Raw genomic sequence first — 12,110 nt, forward strand, 5'->3', positions numbered from 1 at the left:
GTGTGTGTGTGTGTGTGTGTGTATATATGTATATGGAGAGAGAGAGAGAGAGAGAATTAGAAAATTTGCATTGGCCTTCCAAGCAAAATTCAGGGGCTTGGGAGCAGGTTATCTGAGGGACTACCTGCTCTAATATGAACCTGCCCACTCTCCAAGATCTTCATCAGAGGGCCTTTTCTGATTGCCCACTTTCCAAGACGCTGAACTGCAGACTGGAAGGTCGGCAGGTCAGCAGTTCGAGAGCCGAGTGCTGCGTGACGGAGTGAGCTCCCGTCTTCAGTCCCAGCTTCTGCCAACCTAGCAGTTCGAAAGCAAGAAATTGCAAGTAGATAAATAGGTACCGCCTCGGCGGGAAAGGTAACAGCGTTCCGTGCACCTCGGTGTTCAGTCATGCCGGCCACATGACCACAGAAGCGTCTTCGGACAGCGCTGGCTCTTCGGCTTAGAAATGGGGATGAGCACCGCACCCTAGAGTCGGACACGACTGGTTGGGGACACCTTTACCTTTTTTAACCAAAGATACAGCCTTTGGGGGGTTGTATAATACTTCCCTCAGCGACACTTGGTTGGCAGCTACTTAGGATCCAATTCTAAGCATGTTTCGACAGAAAACGTCTTACAACTCCTAGCATCTCTCCTGGCTGGGGAATGCTGAGAGTTGTAGGGTTTTTTCCTGTCTAAGAATGCATAGGATTGTGCCCTAACCTATCTTTCAGGCTCTGGGTGAAGACAGTTTTAGGGCGCAATCCTATCCAGGTAGGTAGCCACCTCTGAACTTGGAGGCAACTGCCTATCCAATGCAGGGCAGGAGAAGCACGGAGGGGATCATTCCCTCCATGCTCCTCCTGCCCTGCATTTTCGGCTAGACAGCCGATTTCCACTTTCTAGCTGTGGGATGGTGGAGTGGGGAAGGAGGCTGCCAGATGATACATTGGATGTGTCGTACTGGCATTTCCACTCTCCCTGCCCCGGAACCCCCCCCCCCCCGGAATGCCCCATTTCAGCTGCTCCACACTTCTCTTGTGAGCGCGGAGCACAGGGCTCTGAGCCATGCTGCCATGCGAGGCAGCATGGAAGGGGGGGAAGGTCGGTTCTCTAGGAATCAGCCTCAGAGTGTGGGCTCCGAGGTCGGTTCCCAGAAGACAAGATATCCTATGGCTGTCTATCTGCTAACTAGCAGCCATAGGATTGCTCCCTCCATGGATGTTGTATTATCTTTTGTTGTTTGTGGGTTAATAGTTTTCACTACCTTTTTTTTTCTTCAGCTGCTTATTGTTTTACTTCTGCCTTGTTTTTTTTTAATCGCCTTTCTTTGCTGTCAGTTTTTATTGTTACATTGTATGCTTTAATTGATGGCATTATGAGCTTTATAGTCAGGCACTTTGGTAGTTTTGTGCTGAAAGGTGGGATATTAAACTAAAGTATAAATAAAATAATTCCATGCTGACAATGCTGGTTTGCTTAGTTTACATATCAGCATAGCAGAAGTAGGAATTTAAGGTAAACTGACATTAAGGTAAACTGACAATGTCAAAGAGTGTTCAAACTACCGTACAATTGCGCTCATTTCACATGCCAGCAAGGTTATGCTCAAAATCCTACAAGCTAGGCTTCAGCAATATGTGAACCGAGAACTACTGGAAGTACAAGCTGGGTTTCGAAGAGGCAGAGGAACTAGAGATCAAATCACCAACATTCGCTGGATCATGGAGAAAGCAAGAGAATTCCAGAAAAACGTCTATTTCTGCTTCATTGACTACGCTAAAGCCTTTGTGTAGATCACAACAAACTGTGGCAAATTCTTAACGAGATGGGAGTACCAGACCACCTTACCTGTCTCCTGAGAAACCTGTACGAGGGTCAAGAAGCAACAGTAAGAACCGGACGTGGAACAACCGAGTGGTTCAAAATGGGGAAAGGAGTATGACAAGGTTGTATATTGTCGCCCTGCTTATTTAACTTATATGCAGAGTACATCATGAGAAACGCCGGGTTGGATAAATCACAGGTTGGAATTAAAATTGCCGGGAGAATTATCAACAACCTCATATACGCAGACGATAGCACCCTAATGGCAGAAAGTGAAGAGGATCTAAAGAGCCTCTTGTTGAGGGTGAAAGTGGAAAGTGCAAAAGCTGGTTTGAAACTCAACATTAAAAAACTAATATCATGGCATCTGGCCCCATCACTTCCTGGCATATAGAAGGGGAAGAAATGGAAGCAGTGACAGATTTTATTTTCTTGGGCTCCAAGATCACCGCAGACGGTGACTGTAGCCATGAAATCAAAAGATGCTTGCTCCTTGGGAGGAAAGCTATGGCAAACCTAGACAGCATAGTAAGAAGCAGAGACATCACCTTGCCGACAAAGGTCCATATAATCAAAGCTATGGTTTTCCCATTAGTAACCTATGGCTGTGAGAGCTGGACTATAAGGAAGGCTGAGCACCGAAGAATTGATGCTTTCAAACTGTGGTGCTGGAGAAGACTCTTACGAGTGCCCTGGACTGCAAGGAGGTCAAATCAGTCCATCCTAAAGGAAATCAACCCTGAGTGCTCATTGGAAGGACAGATACTGAAGCTGAAGCTCAAATATTTTGGCCACCTAATGCGAAGAGAAAATTCACTGGAAAAGACCCTGATGCTGGGAAAGATTGAAGGCAAAAGGAGAAGGGGACGGCAGAGGATGGCTAGATACAATCACCGATGCAATGAATATGAACTTGAGCACACTCTGGGAGAGAGCGGAGGACAGGAAGGCCTGGTGTGCTATGGTCCATGGGGTCACGAACAGTCGGACACGACTGAACGACTGAACAACAACACATATATATATATATATATATATATATATACACACACACACACACACACACACAGAAGGAGAGAGACAACTGGATGGATCAACACAGCCACTTGCATTTTTGGACCCTCCTTGGGGGTGTGGCTATGGGGACTGTCATGATGAGTGCCTGCACTTCAAAATTGACCATTACACCACTAAAGTTAATATCATGTCCAGTTTGGCCCTCAGATGCAATTTTGATTCTTCCTATGGTTGGTTGGTGTTTGAAACCCAGACTCTCCCACCTCCCTTATAGAACATGACTCTGACAAAGGATATGACCGGGCATGCCAGACCTTTGTGGGTACCAAGATTTTGTATTGCTACATATCTGGGGCTTGACCCCCACCCCATGACTTAGATTTATGTTAAAAAGGTACATGTAGGAACCACCTGAAAGATGCAAGATCAAAGTCACTTCAGGCTACTGATTGGTCAATTTGAATTTCCAGTACTTCTCTGGGAGCTGGCCACCCCCATAGAAAAATCTATGAGGGGAATGGTTCCTTTGTCTTTGGGCCAAACTAAATGTTCATCAAATCACGCATTGCAGAATTATATGTACTTGGATTATTTACTTCAGTATAAGCACACGCAACCCCAATTTGGATCAGGACCATGGCACTCCAAGAGGGGGGGATTTAAGCTTCCCCCTGTCCTGTTTTCAACCCAAAGTTTCCCCCCGTCCTGTTTTCAACCCAAAGTTCCACACACACATACTATGTGTGGAATCTGGAGATGTTTTTGGGTTTTTCTAATTCCCCCATAGGTCGGGGGTGGAATAATGGGATGTAAACGAAGCTTAAATCCCCCCCCCAAAATGCCATGGTCCCACTCTGGATTGGGGTGGTGCCTGCTTACACTGAAATAAATACTCCAAACACACATAGCTCTGCTATTATGATGGCAGCAAATGTCCCTAACAGCCAACACAGGGTGCTTTGCAGCCCATCCTTCCTCACCATGTTGGAAGTAGAGACTCCCATTTGTCACAGTTGGAATCCAACTTGTCAATCAAGCCACATCTTTATAAACCCTTCACTACTGTTTCTTTACCACCGTAGGAATTACTATTACACGGCCCAGCAATCCTGCGCCCAATTCCTTTTTGAAAGTGAACCAGGATCAACTCGGTTTTTATCGTGTCAACTATGACATGCAAGCCTGGAGTAACTTAGCCAATATTTTGGTGAACGAGCACCAGGTCAGTCTGCTGATATTAATCTGATGTTTAGTTTATGGCAGGGGTGCAGAACCTCTTTCAGCCCAAGGGCTGAATTCCATTCGGTAGAGGCTTTCAGGGGCCACATTCCACTGGCCAAAGGCAAAATACCAAAAATGCTGGCATAGTGTAAAGTTCTTACTGCCACTAAGCCATAGAAGATGCACTTAAACCTTTGAGAATGGGGAAAAAACTGCACAGAAGCTGGGAAAGCATCAAACAATTGATGACTGGGGAAAGGAGGGCAAGGGAAGGGCTGTGGCCTCCGGGCAAACTGGAAGAACCCTAGTGGGACCCCTTGAGGGTTGAATGTGGCCCTCGGGCCTGCAGTACTGCACCCCTGCTTTATAGGATGTGCAGATGATTACTCACCACATCTTGGTTTTACCCACCAAAGATCTACTGCTGCTTCTTTCTTTTTCTCCCACTAGAATTTTCGTCTGACTGATCGTGCTGGCTTTTTAGATGATGCTTTTTCATTGGCCAGGTAGGCCTCATAATGAAATGGATTTGTGTAGACACAAATGTTGTGTTAGCATTTGTATCTTGCTATACTGAAGTTTTGCAGTTACCATAATATTTAACTGAAGAAAAAAATGGGAATATTCTTACAATCCCGTGTTCTCCCTGTCTTAAGGCTGCAGTACTATGCACACTTACTTGGGAGTAAAACCCATTGAACTTAGTGGAACACTCTCCAGAGGAGACATACGCAGGATAAGGCTGCATGTCCCAAGGAGCCCTTTCACATCCTAGGAGGGCAATCCGTGGGCTGCACAGAGGCTGCCTGCGTGGCCTGCTGTGAATGCTTAAGGTTCCCCCCAACTCCATCCCCCATACCAAGGAGGCATGATTCTGCTGAGAAAGAGGGCACATAGGAGGAGTCATCCCTGCACATCCTCTTCCCCAGCACAATTGATCCAATTCAGGCAGGACTGCTACTTTCCCAACACTTATGGTCTCCAGCAATCCCATCCTATGTGTCTGTATGTCTGTGTGCATGGGTGTGTGGTCCCCAACTCATCACTGCATGTGGCCTTCAAGGCCAAAGATGTTGGCCATCCCTGCTTTAGACAATGGATTGTATGTTTCAGTCGAGGCTGATGGCTCCAATTTCAGTGGGTCTCTGTTTCCATTCTGGGTTTCAGTCAGAACTAGCCAGAACTCTAAAGGAGCTATCCTAGATGCGGAACCCTATGCCCAAAATAGGTTCAGCACCTTGGATAGCTCATCTAGAGTTCTGAGTGGTTCTGACTGAAACCCAGAATGGATTCACAGCCCCACCGAAATCAGAGTCACGAGCCTCCAATGATACACTTGCTCTGTCACCAGTTGTTATGCTGAGTTTCCATGAGTTTGTCCTAGGAAGGGGATAACTCAACTCTGAAGTGGCTTCTAGGATAATGACATCTTTACATTCTACAGTCTAAGTACTGATTCCTCGTAGGGATGCTTGAAAAATGTGTTCTTTGTGAATGTCAGTATGAACTAACCTGATCTACATCTTCTCACTAATGTGCAGCTTGGAACACAGTTATCCTTTAGATTTGGTCTTCCCCGAATTTTGCAATCCAGTTCTTGGCTCAAAAACATACCAAGCTGCATATACATTTTCATATTTAAAGGGAAAATATATTCAGAAATGTGTACCTTGAGACTGCGTGAGAGAGGTCAGGGGGGTCGGGGGAGAGAGAGACTCTTGGATTGTGGCATCATGTACTGATCTCGCTAAACTCCTGTCTGATGTTTGGTCTAGCAGCCATTCACACATAATTTCCAGCCTGGCTTGTGGAAGTCAGGCACATTGAATCAATACTCCTGACACTTGAGGGGGAAAAAACACACCTTCCATCTAGAAGTACCCCAAGATCAAATTGCATGGCATTATGATGACAGTGGTTTCCTGTCTATGATTCCCCAGTGCAGGCAATTGCTTTTGCTATGGAATGAAGCTGAAGGGCTCTTATAGGAGTAAAACTAAGTAACTGTGTGCAGAAAGGATAAATGCAGACAACTGGGGAGACTCTTCATAGAAATCCCACAGAAAGTTAAGATAATGTAAAGACATTTTGAGTCTAGTTGCTAAATCCATTAGGCATGGAATTGCAGGAACAAAATGAAGTCATTGACTTTCTCCCAAGTTGCTTGGAACTGCTCAGACAGCATTTTTCAAAGAAACAACACTGAGACTTTGCTATATAGAAAAAGCTGATGTGGCCCTGATCCTCGGATTGTAAGGCTCTTCACTTGCACTTCCAAAAGCCACGGTAACATATGACCAAATGCAGTTACATGTACTCGGACTTCATTTCAGTTGTGCTTGAGAAGAGATTATACCAAATGCTTCTGGGGGGGAAAGGAAAGATTTGAAAGATGGGAGAGTGCTCTCATTACATAAGACTTCTACGAGGGAGTTCCAGGCATAAGGCCTTAAATGGTATTGAGTTGAAGGACTTCCTTCTCCTGTACAGCCTGCCCACACTCTGAGATGATCAACAGAGGCCTTTCTCACCTGCCCGCTACCAATAGCAGTCAGGCTGGTGAGTACAATGGACAGGGACTTCCCAGTGGTGGCCCTGTACCTCTGGAATCAGCTTCCATCAGGGGTTCATCAGGTTCCATCTTTGCAGGTCTTTTGGAAGGCTCTGAAGACCCACCTGCTTTCACTGGCATAGTCCATGGGCTTCAGGTTTTATCGGTGTTACCTGTTTTTATAGTAATTTTATAGTATTTTATTGTATATTTATTTATTGCCTATTTGTATACTTTTGTATTTTTTAATCCCCTACACCACCTTGAGAAGGTTCTACCCTTAAAAGCAACCTAAAAATAATTTTAGATAATTAAACTAGGGAAAGGCTAGAAGAAATCGTACAGGCATTTGGGAGCTGAGAGGTAGAGATCAGTGTTCCCCAAATTGTGTCCTCCAGATGTTTCTGATGACAACTCCCAGCATTCTTGACCAGTAGCCATATTAGCTGGGGCTGAGGTAAGCTGAAGTTCAAAACATCTGGAGGGCACCAGGTTGGGGAAAGCTGGTAAAGATAGAAAAATCTTCCTATTTCCAGTCCATCTCAGTTTCACCTTTTAACCCAAAACTGTTCCATTTCCACATTAATCTGCCCTCCCCCGCCCCAATTATGTTCCTCTAAAATAATACTGTTTTTAAATGTGTATTTTCCTCAAATAAATGTGTGTGTTTGTTGATACATTTGAACTGCTGAGAGCTGCATTGCGACTTGGAGAAGTGCAAAATTCAGTAGGCAGCAAAGTTCCAATTCGCACATTCGTCCAAGAGGTGGAGATCAAGTTATTTCATATAGGAGTACTTGGAGCATCTTTGGCTGAGAGCTGGAACAGCAAACTTCATGGAGAGGAGTATAGCAAGGACCTGTCTGATAAATAACAGTTATATGTATAATGGGTAAAAAATAGGATTAATTGTGATGCAGTTATCGACAAGTGAGACAATTTCTCCCTCCCTCTACAGAGGTTATGCACTTCCCTTCCCCTGTACTGGAGCACACATTTGTCCTAATCTCTCTGCCCACCCCCACCCCCTATAAACAGAGTGAGCAGGAGCACAGTTATCTTCCTTTGACAAGGTTATTTCCCACTAGCTTCACAGTTTCCTTCCATAAGCTATCTTTCTCTGGGATAAGAACACACAGGTGATGCTGATAGGGGATACCTCACAGAAAGTATTGCTCCAATCCTTCTTGCTCTGTTCCTTCTAGCATCCTTGCTGACCACATTCCAAATTCTGGAAGCACTGAGGACACACATGCCCCTTTAAACACTGGTACTGGTGCAGGAGATGAACTCCTCAAAAAGCATGGAATCTTTGATGCCTAAAGGGCAACAAATTCTGAAATTACATTAATGAAAGCCTCCATGAATTATTGCAGTAGCTAAGTCTGAGTTTTTCTAGTCAGAGTTTGGGGAGTGATAGGGAATGACTCATAGGCCGAATATGAGCCCTACTGCTTTCCACACATTACATGCTGGATGGATTCTCCACCCCTCACCCACTGGTCTGATCTTTCAAGGAACTGGGCATGTCTCCAACCAGGCTTTGAGGGCAATCGCAGTCTTATTACAAGTTCTCCAACAGGCATAGCACTGATCTGTATCTTGTGTTTGATGTGCCCTGATTTAATCTTAAAGCCAGACAACCCAAGCTGAATTCTCATGAGTGCCTGCAAATTTCCAAGCTGAATGCTCTGCGTAAGTGTGGAATTAAGCCAGTTACAGTCTGTCTGCCTTATTTCTTCTTTGTGGCATTTGCAAGACAAATTGTTCAAAATACAATGCCTACATTGCTTCTGGAGCTGGCAAAGGCCAAAAGTAACAGAAGTTAAGTTACTAAGGGAGCAATCCTATGGCCACTAGACACTGTCTAGAGAGCCACAGGATGTGCTGTTTTCCGGGAACCAACCTTGGAGCCCACACTCCAAGGTTGGTTCCTGGAAATCCGACCTCCCCCTCATCCATGCAGCCTCGGAGGCAGCATGGAGAAGACCCGTCATCCGTGCTCAGAAGACGAGTGCGGAATGACTGAAAAAGGGCGGGGCTGGGGGGCATTCTGGGGCAGAGAGAGCGGAGCTGTGCATATGACACATCCTCAAAGCCTGGTTGGAGACATGCCCAGTTTCTTAAAAGATCAGACCAGTGGGTGAGGGGTGAAGAATCCATCCAGCATGTAATATGTGGAAAGCAGTAGGACTCATATTCGGCACAACCTATCACTCCCCAAACTCTTGTGACTAGAAAAGTCAGACTTAGCTACTGCAATAATTCATGGAGGCTTTCATTAATATAATTTCAGAATTTGTTGCCCTTTAGGCATCAAAGATGCCATGCTTTTTGAGGAGTTCATCTCCTGCACCAGTACCAATGTTTAAAGGGGCATGTGTGTCTGCAGTGCTTCCAGAATTTGGAATGTGGTCAGCAAGGATGCTAGGCACATTTTCACCTCTTTTACAATCATGCAGCTCTTTTATGTTCTGTGTGTCATGTGTCAGTGTGCCTGTTGATATCATGTGTGAACATGCAATGTTGTAAATGCAAGACAGGCTGCAGAAAAGAAAATGAATATATACTCCAGCACCATCTTCCCCAACCTGGTGCGCTCCAAAGGTGTTGGACCGCAGTTCCCATTATCCCCAGCCAGCTTGGCCATGCTGGCTGGGAGTGATGAGAGTTGTAGTCCAAGTGCACCAGGTTGTGGAAGGCTGTTCAAGCCCATGGTTTTATATTTGATTTTTGAATGATTTTGAAGCACCAGTATTTATTAAGTTCAATGTGTGAAAATGCCTGTCCTGCATCTTTCACCATATCATCACATGTGGTAAAACTAGAAGAGTTTCTCACATACACCAGAAAAATTGCCACTAAAGGAATGTTGGCTGCTACTCTTAGAAATAAACCAAAGGCTGTCTCATGGTGGGACTTCCAGGAGGCAGGGGATGGAGAGAGAGTGATTTTGCACATAAAAGTTTTCTCAGCCACAGTCTTCTGTTCTTAAATACATCTTCCACTCTCTCCAAATCTCAAACCTCCTTTTCTTAGTACCTGTCCAAAAAGAGTAAAAGAAAACTGCAGAAAACCCAAAAGTATAGTAGAAGAACACCCTTTACATCCATTGGAGCAAGCATATCTAAGGCTGCAATCCTATGTCAACTCAATGGGTCTTCCTTCTGAGTAGACATGTATAGGTTTGCACTGAAATTTGCATAAATCTCTTGGAAAGGGGGTCAGGGTACCCCTACCATGCCAAAGCCCTCAGAAGGGGGCCCATGTTAGGAGAAGAGTGCAAGGGAGATGAGCCATGGAGAAAGCAGGAACAGACCAAGGAGGCTTCAGGCAGCTGTGTCTTTGTGACAGCTGACAGTAGGGCAGAAGGTTGTAGTAGAAGAACATGATGCTACTGGCTCTCCCCAGCAGGAAGGTAGGCTGTAGGCTCAGGAATAAAGGCTTACCCATAATCATGAAGGTGACAGAAGCGTAGAGACTATGAGAAGGAAGATGGGTGAGAGCCCATTCCCTCCCTCCCTCCCTCCCTCAACGGTGAGCAATCAGCTGGGATTGTCACAAAAGGAGAGTCTTAAGGGTATTACTGTAGATGCAAGATACATTGCCACCCACTCGGTCCCTAATTCCAGCTACAACATTTCTGATCACAAATCCAGTTCCTGTTAATATATTCTCCTCCCAATTGAAAAAGGCAACTCCACCCATGAGCAAATGATACCCCTGCCCCCGTCGGCACCCCACAATCAATCTGACAATGTAGAACCTACCCAGCTGCAGCAGCATCCCATACACACAAGGTTTATAATTCAATTTATATTTTATGTAGTTAAGTATTTTTAAAACATCTTTTAGGGCAAAGCTGTCCCACAGTGGCTTTTGTAAAACATAAAAATACAATATACCTCATATATGCAATATAAAAAAAGGTAAAGGTGTCCCCAGCCAGTCGTGTCCGACTCTAGGGTGTGGTGCTCATCTCCATTTCTAAGCCGAAGAGCCAGAGCTGTCCGAAGACGTTTCCGTGGTCATGTGGCTGGCATGACTGAACACCGAGGTGCACGGAACACTGTTACCTTTCCCGCCGAAGCGGTACCTATTTATCTACTTGCAATTTCTTGCTTTCGAACTGCTAGGTTGGCAGGACCTGGGACTGAAGACGGGAGCTCACTCCATCACGCAGCACTTGGGTCTCGAACTGCTGTCCTGCCGACCTTCCGGTCTGCAGTTCAGCATCTTAACTACTAAGCCACCGCGGCCCCTATATACAATATACCTGTTCATAAAACAACAGTATAGTCCATTAAAACTAAATAAAGAATGAAATTAACACAATAATAGCAACAGGCCTGGATCATTCCATTAAAATCAGCTAAAACACTTAAAACATTGTTAGAAAAAGCAGCTCAGGAGAGAAAGATCTTTAAAACCCACTTATAGGCTGGTTGCAACAGGCCTGGATCGTGCCATTAAAATCAGCTAAAACACTTAAAACATTGTTTAGAAAAAGCAGCTCAGGAGAGATAGATCTTTAAAACCCACTTATAGGCTAGCATTGATGGGGCTATATGAACCTCAACTGGGAGGGAGTTCCACAGATGTGGGGCCACCACAGAGAAGGCCCTGTCTCTCATGCCCACCAACTTAACTGATTTTGCCAGTGGACCTATGGTCAGTACTTCTGAAGCTCATCTTAAAGCATGAGCAATGGTGATCCTTCCATGCTGACATTCACCAACATCCAATTAAAACTGCTTCCTACGTTAGATAATTATATGTCAGGAATGAAGGGTAATGCTGACAAGGCTTGCTTTATAATGTTTAAAGGCCTTTAGGAGATGCATTACTCATCTCCAGCATTGCCTCCCAGTCAGCCCATCAGTTTCTTCTGTGCTATGCAACAGCAGCTTTTTGTGCTGCATCTTGTCTTCAGGATGCCACAGGTTGTGACAGCTGAATGGCAAATGAATTCCTGTGCTCAGTCCTATACCCTTTTTTCCAGTCCAGTAGCCCCCAGGGTTTGGCTGCTAAACTAATATACCTGGGAGAGGGAATGAGAAGAATACAGTTGCAACTATAATCAGGACTAAATTGAATGATTATTGGATGCTGTTGTAAAATAAAGCAAGATTTGAAGGTTTGGAGTTTTTTTTCCCCCCTTCCTCAGGGCTAGACTTTTGAATTATTCTTTTACCTTGAACTTAACAAGATATTTGGAAAATGAGACAGAATACATACCATGGCAAAGAGTCATAGTGGCTGTATCCTATATCGGGGACATGCTTGAAGGTGATGACACACTCTATCCTAAATTTCAGGTAAGATTGCCAGTTAAAGTTTTATGTAGGAAAAGAAGAAGAAATGTATACCAGTAGAGGCTGGTGGCTCCAATGTCAATGGGGCAGTGGATCTGTTCTGGGTTTTAGTCAGAACCAGACAGAACTCTAAAGTTCAGAGTTCTGACTGAAACCCTGAGCAGATTCACCACCCCACTGACGTCAGAGCCACCAGC

General features: G+C 44.9%; 1 protein-coding gene across 2 annotated transcripts in view; it reads left to right on the plus strand.

Moving 5' to 3' along the window:
- The window catches only part of ENPEP (glutamyl aminopeptidase), a 95,894-nt gene that overhangs the window by 69,293 nt on the left and 14,491 nt on the right, over positions 1–12,110 (plus strand). For both annotated transcript variants that reach the window (XR_014792029.1, XM_084855863.1), the window contains exons 12-14: positions 3,909–4,048; positions 4,498–4,553; positions 11,766–11,916. Coding sequence is in view for 1 of the 2 variants with exons in the window: in XM_084855863.1 (XP_084711989.1) it covers positions 3,909–4,048; positions 4,498–4,553; positions 11,766–11,916 (347 nt within the window). In the remaining variant the exon portion in view is untranslated. The remainder of the gene's footprint in view (positions 1–3,908; positions 4,049–4,497; positions 4,554–11,765; positions 11,917–12,110) is intronic.

Source organism: Heloderma suspectum, chromosome 5, assembly GCF_057233095.1.
Source record: "Heloderma suspectum isolate Gila_16-S chromosome 5, 16-S_ref, whole genome shotgun sequence".
Lineage (NCBI taxonomy): Eukaryota > Metazoa > Chordata > Lepidosauria > Squamata > Helodermatidae > Heloderma > Heloderma suspectum.